This window comes from Pollachius pollachius, assembly GCF_949987615.1.
Source record: "Pollachius pollachius genome assembly, chromosome: 19".
Taxonomy (NCBI): domain Eukaryota; kingdom Metazoa; phylum Chordata; class Actinopteri; order Gadiformes; family Gadidae; genus Pollachius; species Pollachius pollachius.
Window position 1 is genome coordinate 12,924,513 of NC_136952.1, and position 14,977 is coordinate 12,939,489.

The following is a 14,977-nucleotide window of genomic DNA, read 5'->3' on the forward strand; positions in this document are numbered from 1 at the left end:
AAGCATATGTGTTTCTGGAGCCCTTTCAGAACAGTTGCCATGTTATCCCTGTTAAAAGGTCATCAAGGCCTGCCAACAGATTTTGGCAGGGGGGGGGGGGGGGGGGTTGGTATTTAAATAGACCACACTGTCTCCTCTCTCTCTTTCTCCCTCTCTCATCTATCTCGGAGCAGCGCATACTGAGCACATAGCAACCCTGCCCGCTTCCATGGCAACGCTAGGCGCTCCACTTGTCGTCGAGGTGGGCAGCGGGGAGTGGGGGCTAGAGTGCGTGCTGTGGTTCATATTCAACCAATGTCCTGCTCCCCATGTTGTGCACAGTCCACCCTCCCAGCTGTGCTGAATTCCCCAGAGTGAAGTCAAGAACACACAGCCACACAGTTTCTTGTTTTCTGCACCTCGCTTCCATTATTTTCACTTCTTTGATGATGTTGTTCGATGATTTTGTCAAGGACACTGTGAGCTGTACAACTTCCCTTCACACCGTGTATACTGAAATAACATAACTTTTAAGAGAAATAGGAAATGGATGTGCTTGTGCGATCTGTCTTTTTGGTTGTGTTTCTGTTTTGTCGTTAATGCATTCAACCCATGCACAGCCAACTAACCGACCAGGAGGTGGAAGACAGTTGCATTCAGAAATGTAGACTCATCACCACCGTTTCAACAATCAGAATTAATCCCATAAGGACTATTTTACCTTTACTGCATTTTGCATAAAACGCCATCTGGCCAATGAAATGCTTGGACAGGTGAAAAAAAGTAGTGGGCTGTCTTGTATGATCCTCTTTGAGTTCTGCACTCTCCCATCTCTCCTCTCATCATCATCCTCACTATCATCATCACCCTCCTCATCATCATCATTTTACAGGACTTTCTGAGGAAACAAGGACCAGGGGGGATGTTTCAAATAGCCAGACTTGACCTTGCTTTAATTAAAACGAATATTACACAAGGGAGGGGAAAATAGAAAAAAAAAAAGTACATTGCTGGAGGTCGTGTGGGAGGGCGGGTTGGATGGCTGGATGCGTGATTGAGGAGTAGGTGGAAAATCGGTGCTTCCGGGACAGTATGGGAATCGGGGGTTGGGGTGGGAAGGGTTTCTTGGTTTGGCGGTGAGGGAGGTTGGGTGACAGGAAGCGGAGAGATAAACTGCTAATGACATTCCATGGGATGAGTGGGTAACGGCTGGGGGGGTACCTGGGGCCTGGCGCTGGCTCGGGGGGCCTTTTGTCCCCCCCCGCCGCCGCGGTACCGAGGGGTCGGTGTTGGCTTACACCAGGGGTCGGCTCAAAAGGCAGAACTCATTGTTAAGGTGCAGCTCGAGTAATAGGAGGAGGGGCTCCAAAAGGGCCTTTACATTTAGGGGATTCTAAATGTAAAAAAATGTGTAAAAAAAAGGTGGCCGACTAAATGTGTAAAAAAAAGGTGGCCGACTGTGCTTATCCGTTCAGTCAATATTGTGAACGGTGCAATGTCAACCAGTGGTTATCTCTGACTCTGAGATGATCTTTCACAGACCACGATGAATAAGGGTGAATTAGTTCACACAAAAACGTCTAACCATTTCCAGACGATCTTTTTCACTGCTTTATAAGTTCCCCTTTCCCTAGTGAGATGGGCTCTTATCTCACTATGAACTTCCCCTTTTGCAGGTTCCCCTTTCCCTAGTAAGGTGGGCACTTACATCACTATTAACTTCCCCTTTTGCAGGTGAGAGTCTATGCCGCAAGTGGTATGGCATAGACTCTCCAGCCGGGCCCTTCCTGTTAGACGCGGACCCCCCCCCCATCTCTTCCCATGACTCCCCACTACTATTCCTCTCTGGGCGTCAGGTCAGTGCTGTCTCATTTCGTCTGTTGATTCAGGGCAGGTGAAGCTCTTCACTCGGAGACTGGGATTATGACCGGCACTACACACAAACTCCAGTGAACTCTGTTTGACTTGTTGTCCAAACACACTCGTTGTATACCCTTGTTCTAATAATAGCCGTCACCAACAGAAATTGTCTGCCCTGGCTGACCTCACACACAACAGGCTGTGGATGTGTTTTTCCAATTTACTGAGGGGTCCGCATCATCGCTTTGGTGCTCAGCCACTGTTTATTGTCGGGGCCCTGGATGGAGGATATGTCCTTATTTATAATCGCAGCTCAATAAAGCCCAGTTATATCCGGGTTCTGACCAGAAAATAAACATTACCATTGTCATACAAAACATCCTCAAAGTCGTTGCCGACAACATGGCCATTTCATCTTGAGGAAACAAACACCTGTAATCATACGCTCCCTGAACCTATGTAACCATATCTTTTCCACGTCATAAGAACTCACTCAAAACCATTTGTCAGTATCAGCTGTCTATTGGTCATTATCAGCTGTCTTCAGGATCACATCCTAAATAAGAGACAGAACCCCTAGAGGGTTTCAGGATCTGGTACTACTCTTTGTCTTCATCTTTTTTTGTATTTCGAACCAAAGAAATGTTCTGCACTTACACACAGCTCTACTCTTACGTCCTCTGTGAGTGGATATTGTGTTCTAATGTGTTAACATGAGCCACACTGACCACAAACTCTCACAGTGTTGGTAGACAACACAGTTTTATCGAATCTAAATACTCGTTATAAAATGATGGTATTTCTATACAGGTACACATTAATTAATACATCAAGATGAAAAAGAATTTTATAAGGTTCAAGCTGTGTCACAATTCTGCTGGTCCACACATCAATTCCCGTAGTTAGGGTCTCTGAGGGTGTAGCCCACCCATTGGTTCACACCCTCGTCCTCTCTGCTTAACCTCAGCACCGCCATGCTGGATGCATGTGTTTACAAGGCAGAGCTGGAATGTTGTCATTTTACACACACACACACACACACACACACACACACACACACACACACACACACACACACACACACACACACCAACATATACACACACACACACACACACACCAACATACACACACACACACACACACACACACACACACACACACGTGTTGTATGCTCACCTTTGGGCTTGTCGGCCACTTAGTTGATCGCCTGAGCATGTTGACATTTACTTTCTGTTTTTTGGGTGGTTGGGAGTGTAACCCCTTATATATTTGCTTGTCCAGGGGGTTGAGGGAATATCTGTTGCAATGTTGGTTTACAACTTGCTGTGTGTATTTGCTTGTAGAATTCAGAATAAGGACATATAGAATGGTACGTTGTCACGTCCTGTACTATGTTGAATATGGAAAGGTGTAGAAAATATTTGGATTGGAGAAGGTTCAAAGGTCAGAGGGGCCAGCCTACGAAGAAGATTTGAACCTAACATGTCTCGTCAAGGACAAAGCAACAGTTTCGTCAACAGACCCACTCTGCAATGTAACATAAGCATCTGACTGTGCTGGTGGCTGGTGATGTTCATAATACAGAACAGGCCTAAGCAAAGTATGAACACAAATAGGGATGTGCAAATTGAGCAATGTGTCATCATAAATCATCATAAATCTAAACATAAGTCACGTTAATAATAAGCAAATTATATAAAATCAGCGATCAATCTACACCTTCAATCCCTCCAGCCCCGGCTATCCAACCATGGATTTCAGGCCCTTGTCGTTACGCTGCAAGTGACACATCAGAACCAGCATACGTTGAGGGCTACTGTACTGAAGGACCCAAAGGTTTAAAAGAAAATGCTTAAAAAGATGATGTTACCGATGTAACGATGGCCCGCCCCCACCCACTGACTGACAACCAGCAGAGGTCATTCGAATATATGGTTGGATGGGGGGTGGGGTGCAGACCGCAAGGCAGACACGCTGAGGAATCGCACCGCATGGTGTGTGAACGCATGCGGGGGGGAGATAGGACGGCCGTCTCTCAACACTGTGGGGAGAGTGGAGAAGCATGGGATGAGAGAGGAGGAGAGAAAGGGGGTGGGGGGGGGGCTGCAACAAAAGGTCCTCTCTGAACCGTTCTGTAAACATTAAGGGGATTAAAGGTTTAATGAACTGTTGATTGGAGGGCCACACATTGAATTGTATACTATAGGAGGATGCAACAACCATGAACTCTGTGAGGCAAACCAAGGGAAAATCTACAGACAAAAAGCTTTTTTTGCCTTCATATCATTCAATAATTAAACCTGAGCTGCCGGTCATGTCTCATTTTTCATGCCTAGGGGGCGAGGGCGCACTCATTTGAGGGCGGGCCCCCACAACATTTAATTTGGCCCCCGAGTTGTCGGCCCTCACGAGATTAGAAAGTGCCGTCAAAACTCACAACCAACCAAGGCTCACTCCAACCCAACTATTGTCACGATTATAGAGAAACTGACCCAAGTCGGTATAGCCTTATTAGTTTCTCCGGCAGCGCGGTTCACACGCACTGCCAGGTCCCGCGCTACGCACAGACTGGCTCTGTCTATGTCAATCATATATTATAGGCCGGTGCGGTCATGTAACGTCTCACAACGTCACGCGGTCAATTATTGCGTTGTGCCTCTGTAGCATACAGAGCAGTAGGAATAAAGACTAAAGACTGCATGGTTGAACGTGTGAATGTGTGCAGACTATTTGCATTTTGCACCAAGTTTCTTCTGACCTGCTTTTGGCGGTGTCTCTGTAGGCTAAGTTTCGCATGCCAATACATCAATTAGAATTGCATTGACAGATAGACGGAAAGAGAGTTGTTTGAGATAACCTGATAATGGTATACACACAATATTTACCTACCGTAACAATTATCCTCTCAAGCACAAAGAAAAACCACTGTAACCGCTCCACAAACCGTAACTGTTCGTTGAACTTCAGCATGTAAAGCTTGACCGTTGACCGATTAGGTGTCGATTGGAGAACAAGGTTTGGTTGGGAGACGCCATCACACAGAGGGAAAGCTAGTGTGTGAGAGAGGGAGTGTGTGTGTGTGTGTGTGTGTGTGTGTGTGTGTGTGTGTGTGTGTGTGTGTGTGTGTGTGTGTGTGTGTGCGTGTGTGTGTGTGTGTGTGTGTGTGTGAGAGAGGGGGGGGGGCAGAGAGAGGTAGAGAGAGGTAGAGAGAGAGAGAGAGAGAAAGAGAGAGAGAGAGAGAGAGAGAGAGAGAGAGAGAGAGAGAGAGAGAGAGAGAGAGAGAGAGAGAGAGAGAGAGACGTTCACCTTGTCGAGGCGCGATAGGGATCAGACGCCTTCCAATGGAGTGAGTGTGAGCCATATACCTGTTGCACCGCGGAAGGTAGCTGTCTGTAGTGCAGACTCCAACCATGGCTCGAAGTCTGAGGTGGCTGTTCTTCGGAGTCCTGTCCTTCTCCTTTTCGACTCTTCCCTGCATCGGATTTAACATAGATGAACGGTTTCCCGTCATTAAGGAGGGCAAAACCAGTGGAAGCTTTTTCGGATTTTCGGTCGCCCTCCATAAACAGACGGTCGGATCCCAGAAATACCTGTAAGTACTCCAACAATCAGCCCGTGCATATGGGACTCTTGGGGTGGTTAACTTGTAAAAAAACGTGTTTTGAATTGAAACATTGCTTTTTACCCTTTTCCAGCCCGACACCTGCTTGCAACACTTTTCTTTTTCCCCCCTTTTTAAACACACGAGAAGAGCTTTTAAACTATTGGTTGCGTTGCACTTCCTGAGCGCAACACCGGCAACAGAGCGCATCGTCGGTAGAAAGAATAAAATGATACATATTTGACCAAAACACACCTCCACCACAATGCGTACAACTATCTATTTTCTTTTTGAAACGCGGAATGCACCAGGCTACGTATCAGTCAGCACCTGCAGCTCCGTGGGCCGATTCAGCCTAAAAAATAATCTCCTATTTGGCCATTGGCCACCGATATACCGGTATTCATTATTACACGGATATAACTATTTGCTAAAGAAGATGGGTTGCCTGACTAGTCAACGTTTCCGATATAACTCAAACTATTCAACATTTCCACAACAACAATGCATAAATCAGTGCGATGTGTGTATGAAAAACCAGCGTGTGATTGTTTTATTGCGGCCATAAAGGAAAGAGGGGTTTTCATTATAGTTATAAGCCAATGTGAAACAGGACAGGTAGGCCAGGTGTAGTGGTCCTATTTATTATTATACATGTTGTATTCAGGTACAATCAGGCACAGTGTAGAGCGTCAGAAATCAGCGACGTCTCTACGTTCTAAAACGTGCCTCCAGGCGGCTGAAAGATTCAGACAGAATGACTTCTAGTATCGCAATAAAGTTGAGCTTTGTCAATGGTCCACAATCGCAATAGGTAGGCTAGATGCGGTCTGCTGATCGCGGAATACATTTTGCTTTCCATAAAATAATAATGATTATAATAATGAAAAAAAAGTGTTATTTTGAAATAGCTGTTGTTCCAAGTTGGCTAATTTCCATCACGGTGAAACGCCTTCAAACACTTGTGAAGCATTCGCTTTCCTTTCGACCAATTACAGTGCCCTCATGTCTTTCCGCATCTGTGATCATACCAGTCCGCATCTCTTTCATGAAAATCGGCCCCATTACGGCTTTGATCTGTTAATCATGAAGACCAATCGCACCGAGCAGACCTCTCTTCCTGTATGACGTCAGTGCCTCCCTCATAAATGCCCCCCCCCCCCCCCCCCCCGCCCCTCCCATATCTCAGTCTGTATCAGACCTGCTGTGACCTATACTGCCGATTGATGTACCCCACTTCGAACCTCAGCAGCAGGCCATCCCAGCGCTCTGACACCCGGTTCGATGGGCCATCATGACCTCTCCTTCTTCCCCAGGGATGTCGACACCATCCACACACTGCAACCCAACACGGCCGGCCACATGGCCATGGTTAGGGCCAAGGACTCTGGGGAAAGGGGGTGGAATGACTTGAGGGGGACGCAGGGAGGATCGGGAGACACGTGTGCAAGGCACCCTGCTGTGTCTAGCAGGACTGTAGTGCAAATATCAGCGGGTGACCAGTCAAAACTGTTGTCATAGTAATACTAATGTTCTGCATGTTTGAGTCACTGAGAAGAGAAAGAGACATGGTGGTCACTGGTCACCGTTCTTTATGTCTTTATAAGCGAGGAATACAATTGGTTATGATAACATGTTACTGCATTCCTCTCTGTCATGTACTCCCATTCTATAATGGGGGCTGACCCTGGATTCAAGGAGACAACCCTATGCTCAAGAGGATCAATCTGTTTTGCTTTTCAATGCATTTCAGTACAATGATGCGTGAGTGCTGCTTCAGGCCACCCAGTCCATCCATAGAACCACGGACGGCGGCACGATTCAATGTTCCAAGCGGCACTTCTCCCGGAACGTGGCGAGAACCTCTGTTCACTGGTGTAGGATTTAAAAACATGGTTTCCTCCATGTTCACATTGTGTTGTCTTTGTCTTGTCTGCTTTGTATGAACAGTTGAGGTTATCTGCTGTATCCCAGGGTCTGTCTGGCCTCACCACACTGAAGCTCACCACAAAGCTGCTTCTTTGTGCCCACATTCTGCCCAACTATTTCAATTGAGGATGACTGAATGAAAGACATAGAGAAAGAAAAGAGTTGGGATTATAACCCAGTCGTGACATGTTCAGTGTTTAAAGCGTACGTGTCTCTCAGGGCGAGCGAGAGTATCATAACAGAACGTCGGAGTTCCACTGCAAAGTTGTGTTCCCCCCCCCCTAAACTTCTAAAGATGTACCCGCTATTATCCAATTTAACTAATCCCAGAAGGATATCCCTAACTCACGTGCATTGTGAGAAACATACTCAACCAAATATTGTTCTGTTTAGTTATTTGCGCTGTTAGCAATTACAATGATCAGAGGTTTATTTTCCTGCAGAGAGTGAGAACAACTCACTAGAGTGTCTCGCTCATTCAGTGTCTACCTGGGGGCCAATTTGTCCAGGTTATTCATCCCTCATGTCCCCCCTACCCTTTCTCCCCCCCCCCCCCCCCGTGTAAGGCCACCAAGAGAAGGCTCTTTTTGTTCTCTAGTGGTGCCGGGAGGAAGGGCCGGACATCAGCTGTTCACCCATTGGCTCTTCCAGGCCCCTGACCCTGAGGTATGTCAGGAATGTCTCGCCCTCCTTCAGCACACTCGCGACCTGCCAGGTTGGCAGGTTGGGACAGGAACCGATGCTGGAGAAGTTAGGCGTTCAGGACCAGGAATATAAGGGGGGATTCGGAAGGGCTTTGTAACTAACGACCCCTGCGAAACACTTCTCGACCTACATCTGAATCAGGCCCTGCCTGTCGTAACGGCATAAAGCCCGGTCGGTAGGGAGACCTAAGCTGATTCTGGTGGGTCAAAGTCTGTTAAAGGGCCTCTGAGATTTAGACTGCGAATTGAACTCGCACAGCACCGATTTTTTTGATCAGGGTTTAGGTGCTATGGTTAGCGGTTAGCTCGTTTGTGTCTGACTGCCATGACTGCAGGCTAGGAAAGTCAGCCATTTTATTTGACGGGGACTTCCCCACTCTCCCGCAAGGTGCAGTTCAGCACAGCTGATGGAGGGTTTGATAGATGCTTCGCACTCACAGTCGATCTCGTCCCCCCTATCCAACAAACTGCCTGCTAAATAGTCGAAAAATGTCAATTAAACGCAACCTCATTATTTTAAACTCTAATGAGATAGAAAATAGATCAGTAGGCTGTACAAAAAATGACCTTCAAATCCATAGTCAGTGTGATAATACAATCTGAGACAGATGTTTGTCTACGTACATCCCCAATTTATTTTGATCAGAGAACATTCAAAATCAATTGTTCTGTGTTGAAAATTGTAGGGCAAAGATATGTGCCAAATGTTTAGCAGGAGTATAAACTTTTGACGCACTTGAGTCCTCATGCCTGTGAGGAGAACATGTAAAGGTATGAAGGCTGGCTTCGCTCCAACATTCCCAAGCCATTCAGCATGCTATCAAAGAGCAGATGTCACACAACAATGACTTGATGATAACAATCAGGTACCATCACTTACCTTGTGTTTGATGTGAAAGCCAGTAGCCCCCTATTCCTTATTGAGAGGAGAGTGAACCACAAGCCAATGGCAACTTACATTTAGACATCTAAAAAAACGTACTGTGTATTTAGTTTCAGGACCATTTTTCTTTTATAGTTAGTAACATAGTGGGGATTTCATACACTTATTCTGACTTTTGTTGAACTGTTGTATTTATTTTAATTGTATTTATTCAGACTTTCTTTCCACTCTTTTTATTAAACTCTGAAAATACTTCTCAAAGTTTTTCCTACATATGGAGCCAGCTCAAGCGAGACCGACTCATTGTACAGGTGGAGCAAAAAGCCTATCAAAGTTTAACTTTGAACCGGAAATTGTTTCCCCCCTGCTTTAAAGTCATTGGATTGAAATGCTAAGAATTCGACTGAACGGTTTGTGTTGAGTCGCTGGTGCTCATCTGTTGTGTTGTACAGGAAATGAATGACAACCTCTCCTGCAATGTTAAAAATGGTTGGAGGTCCTCCCCAGCTGACCCCCCCAAGGGGCGCACCTTCATGCAGGAGCTGAAGCAACCTGCTGAATGCCGTCTCTGGCGATTATCTTGTGGACTTGTACAAAATCAGTAAACGTCATCACGGTTCCTTGAGTTACCCAGAGCCCATCTTCCTCCTGAGCTGAGGCAAGACTCACAAACCCTCGCCCTGAGTGGCAAAAGACCAGACCTTTTAACACCCACCAGTTCTTCTTGGAAAGAGTAGCACAAAATACTCTGGAAGTGGTTCATATCTGTAACCAGAGGCGGCGTTACCTATTGAACTATGTAGTGATATGCTGAGGAAGAATCGGCACCACACAAGGCCAAAGTCGTAACCAATGTATTCATGCTGGTTTTCGCAGCAGCGGTCATTAGACAAAGCCATGTGTGTTATCTGACTTCCAGATGAACCCTTGCCAAAAGAAGTCCAAAGTTTATCAGGGACATGCATTACTTGGAAACATGCTAACACTGCTTGAACTTCCGCACCCACCTTGTCCATCTCCGCCCCTAAGATGAGTTTAAAGTTGAAGGGGGACAACTGCACTTACCACACACACAGTAGTAACGGGTTGGGATCATTTTAGAATAGGTCGGTTGTAAATTCCTCTCCTTTACGGCTCAATGAGTGGATGGTGTTGTCCCTTGGGGGTGTGTTGACCCCCTAGGGCTCGAGATTGGACCACTGGGACCAGTCTGTACTGTTTGACTCCCAGTCGAAAGGTTCTTGGTTCCAACTCCAGCGTCCGCAACCTACCTGAAGGTGTCCTTGAGCAATAGGCCCGACTCACGAGTGCTTTTCAATGTTGTCACTTTGGATAAATTACTAGATGACAACATTGTAGATAGAAACCTGTGTTGTACACTGAACTTTGTGTAGCTTTGTATCTGTTTACAAGCACTATTTTTCATTCAGGTCCATTATATTGAATGGTTGAACTCAATAACCTGCTTGTGTGGATGCGTGTGGATGATACGCATGTTCTTTGACTCATTCCTGCCGAGAATGCTGGGTTTTTATGTGTTTTTAAGTACACGTGAATGTATGCTTACGTGGTATACACAGGTCCTTGGGCTATACAGACAATCTTTCCCACTTTGCTAAATGATTAAGTCTGTTCACCCCTGTGCATAGTACATCTCTGCCAGTGGGGGAAGCCATGGAAGGGAACATCCCACCTGTCCTCACCAGCCTGAGTCGCCCATTATGTCGGATGAAAAATGATTTTCATCAGATGTTTGAGATGCTTATTGCGCCGATAACGTGGGGACATCCCAAGACCCATGTTTGACTAGTCACACGGGGCTAAATGAGTTTACTCCCTCATCACATTTTCTGTTCGCAGATGGTGTCCTCCACACAGGATGTGGATCCAGTTGACATATGACACAAACATGTGTGTTTGTGTGTCTGTGTGTGAGTGTGGGTGTGGGTTTGTGGGTTTGCGTGCGTGCCTGCGTGTGTGTGTGTCAATTTGACTCATAATGGTGATCTTGAATCTCCTAAGCTTGTTTCATGCCGTGTCTTTGAGGGTCTTGATATCGAAAGCAGCACACAAAATTGAAATATCAACATTCACAAAGTTTCATATCCTGTAGAACTGAAATCTCTCGCCCCCTCACAGTCAGTCTTTACCCCCCCCCCATCACTCTCGTTTCTCCTCTATATGGTCTGTCTGGCTGTCTGTATGTCTTTCTGTCTTTATAAGAAGACAGACGCTGGTGAAAAGTGTTCTCACCATATGGAAAGCAGAAGTGGTAAAGGTGCCAGACTCCATTTATCATTCTCTTCATTCAGTAGCAGAAGTTAGTTATTCAAATGTGTTTTCAGTGCTACATTAATCACAGCTGCGGGTCTTTGTCCTATGGGAATTGAAAATCTGATCCTCGTTCCTAAAAATTTAAATTGTTTTATTTACTAATGATCCAGTTGCCATGATTTACTGCTTATATATCCTACCGGTACATTAAATAGTTTGTTTTTTTGGTGAATTTGATGGTTTGTGATATTTCACTAAATATAACATAAATAAAAAAAACATTTCTAGGACTGCTTCTTAAGATTTTAGAGGGTGAACCTTTTCTTTGGTGACAGGAAATGGGATTGTCCTCAAAAAGGTCCTTTTGTACCAAACAGGTGCGGCGAGTCAGTGGAGGGTGGGGGTGGGGGGGGGGGGGGGTCAAATAAGACCACCATGACCCCACAAGCAGCAGGTGGTTCAACCACAAGAGAACCGTCACACTGTTTGCCTTGTGGGGACTCATCCGCTTGTTATGTACGCGTGCATTGCAAGCACACACACACAGACACACACAGACACACACACAGACACACACACACACACACACACACACACACACACACACTCACACACACACTGGAAGGTGACTGTATGAACAGCTACATGAGGGCGCAATGAACAGTCTGATAGCGATGTGTATGCTCACCGGTCCCACCCACTGGTGCAGTGAATGCCCCATTGAGCTAGTAGCAGTTTGGGTCAATAGAGGCGAGGAGGCAGTACAAAGGGCCTGCAATGGGCAAATACACCGAGGTGGGGAGTAGGAGGGTGGAGAGATATAGATTCCTAATGAAAGATGAATAGATGACTGAATGTAAAGATGGACATAATAACTGATGAGGTACCCGGTTGGCACTGGTTGCACTTCTAGCCATCTCTGAAAGGATGGTCCCAAGGAGTTATCCACCTAGAGGCCTGGGGGGGGGGGGGCAGGCCTCCGGCTCTCTCGACGCAGCTCCAATGTACACTCAACCGGGTTAACCTCCCTTTCCCACTGGGCTTTGGGCTGTTTTCTTTCCTTGCCCTTCTGAGAGTTTAGGCTTATGGGTGTCCTGTACGGTGGGGGTCCCCTGGAGACTAGTTGTGACAAAGGGCTATACTAATGGGCTATTCATCTCTAGTTTCACGGTTTGAGGAAGCCTATACTACTACTCAACCACTTCATTGAACATTTCTAGCGGAGATCGCTCTATAAATGTGCATCTGACTTGAAATGACTCTTTTGACTTTACTTCATATTAAGACATTTAGGCACAATAGATGTTTGTGTGTGTGTGTGCGTGTGCGTGTGCGCACATGCGTGCTTGTGTGTGTATGTGTGCGTGTGTGTGTGTGTGTGTTTCCCATCGGCAATGCATCGGCTGTTCTGTTTGTCTCATCCTGCAGAACAGCCTCTCCTCCCCAGCCTCACACACAGGGTCTTTCAGCATTGTCATTACAGCATGACAGAAGCATAAACAGGCCTCTGCCATCACCCTTCCCCCTTCCCCCATCTCCACCCTCCCTCTCTCTCTCAAACTAATGCCTAATAATCTGATCGGCAGATCGAGTCACTCCATCCAGTTCTGCGTCTCTTCTCGTCGCTTCCCAGATCTAATCGGGCCCAGGTCGTCCTTCCTGGAAATCGATCGGGCTCCTTCGCTCAGACGCGTAATTGGTTCATAACGTACTGAGGAAATATCCTACGGTGCTGTTGACATGATTATCGTGCGTTGTTTTGTGTACGAAATAACTGTTTTGAGGCTAATGTTCGTGCTTGTGTTTATATGCACCGACAAAGTAATGAACTCGACGGTGCTACCGTAGTGGTAGTGCAGTCCCTACCAATGGAATTAAAGTGGTAACAGTTCCCTCTCCCGAGGCCCAGCCACGGTGTAATTATCCCACCCCTCGAGCTATGAGGTGCAGGTTTATAAAGTTGTAAGTAATTGTTCTTTGTACAGGGAGCCACACCTTACTACAAACAGCGTGCCCAGAGTCAGAGTACCTGGATCGGTGACCAATAGGTTGGGTGTAGCTGACATTGGCACGTACCTGTTCTAGCATATAAAAGAACATATTTGTATCAAGAACACTCATAGCAAGTTCTCTCTCTTCCCCATCTCTCGTCTTGAAGTCTCCTTTTTTCTCGTCGTTTTTTTTTCTCCTGCTGTGTTTTCGCGGTAAATATTGTGACATAATTACAGCTGTATGCAGTTCAAACAGTGCTTGTGAACCCGTTCCTCCGCCGAGAGAAAGGTTTGTCTGACCTTGCAGAACGTCCCGCCACACAAACGCTGCCAGTTGACCCCTTAAATCCCCAAATCAGACTACAAAAACAACAAGCTAGGCAGAAAAGAACCGTGTGTGTTTAAAAAAGCGTATCTTCTAACCGATATTTTTTGCTTTTCGGTTTGCTTCAGTATAATACGATAATGACGATCCTATCCCGCCTTGTACGTCACGCTTCTCTCCTCTGGGATTTGCTTTCCTTTTTACCAATGCCAAGCCGGGCTCCCCAGAACTAGGTGTGTTACCATCACGGAGGTTTGGTGGAGCCCATCAATTCACTTGCTCCAGAGACTCTGGCTTTTGGGCGAATTTCAACATGCCCCTCGCGCCTGGAATGCAGCTGCTGCTTGCCACCCACTCCCAGCCTCCCCCGCTCTGAACCCTCCCTCCACCAGTGCCTTTATGAGGAGGTGATGAGCAGAAGCGCAGGAGGAGGTGGTGGTGGTGGTGGTGGTGGTGGACGTGATGGAGCGTGTGTCTATGTGTGAACAGGACATAGCTCAGTGGTCAGAAGGGGTTTTCTGGCGCAGTGCCTTGGAGCTGTCTATCAGACTTGGGTTCACCACTTCCCTGTGTCCTCCATGCTGGAAGTATACTCCAACATGAAGCCGTTGAGTTTGTACTGTGATCCCAAAGAAAGGGTGTGTTGTTTGGTTCTGAACTGTCGTGCAACACAGTAAAAAACCCCTCTACAGAGAATTATCAAGTGTCATGTAATAATATTTTAATTGAAATGGCAGTTATGAGTTATTTAATTTCCCCTATTTCAGTAACTGATAGAGCTAAATTCCATGACTACAAGTATACTCTTTCTCCTGTGAACTTTTTGTCTTATAAATAAATGTATCTAACTAACTTATAACGTTCAACTCATAACCAGCTCTTTCGGAGAACTTTAAGAAGAGTTGTTACCCATACTTGATCATTTTCCTTCCTTGTGCTGAAGAGCGAAGACGGGTAGGAAAGGCATGGTGAACCAAACCAGCGTTCTACAGCCTGATAAAACGTCTAATGCGACCTTCTCAAGGTTTCCTAAAATTGTGATTAGTTTCAGACACAGAGCGACACATTGGCTTAATATCTGGTGAGCGATAACGACTTGGGCTTTTTGTATTGTTTTATTTATTATCTGACTGTTAGTGCAAGGTCTGTGGCAGTTGGCTTCTCAAGTGTTTTATAACTGTCTGTCCCCATTTCTAGCTTGAATGCTATCTAGATCGCTCTGTCTGTGTGTGTCTCACTCCCTCTCTCTCTCTTTCTCTCTCTCTCTCTCTCTCTCTCTTTCTCTCTGTCTCTCTTTATCCACCTCTCCCTTCACATTATTAGTCACCATCCCACGCTTTGAGATTTTTTTTTATTTTATCAGATAACAGATTCTCTCTCTCTCTCACTCCCTCTCTCTCTCTCTCTCTCTCACTCCCTCTCTCTTTT

The 14,977-nt window shown here is 46.1% G+C and overlaps 1 protein-coding gene across 1 annotated transcript in view; it reads left to right on the forward strand.

Annotated features, from left to right (window-relative positions):
- The first annotated feature begins 5,170 nt into the window (after positions 1 to 5,170).
- Positions 5,171 to 14,977, forward strand: part of itga3b (integrin, alpha 3b) — a 29,270-nt gene continuing 19,463 nt past the window's right edge. The window contains 1 exon segment of the mRNA XM_079756344.1: positions 5,171 to 5,434. Coding sequence (XP_079612470.1) covers positions 5,253 to 5,434 — 182 coding nt within the window. The 5' untranslated portion in view covers positions 5,171 to 5,252.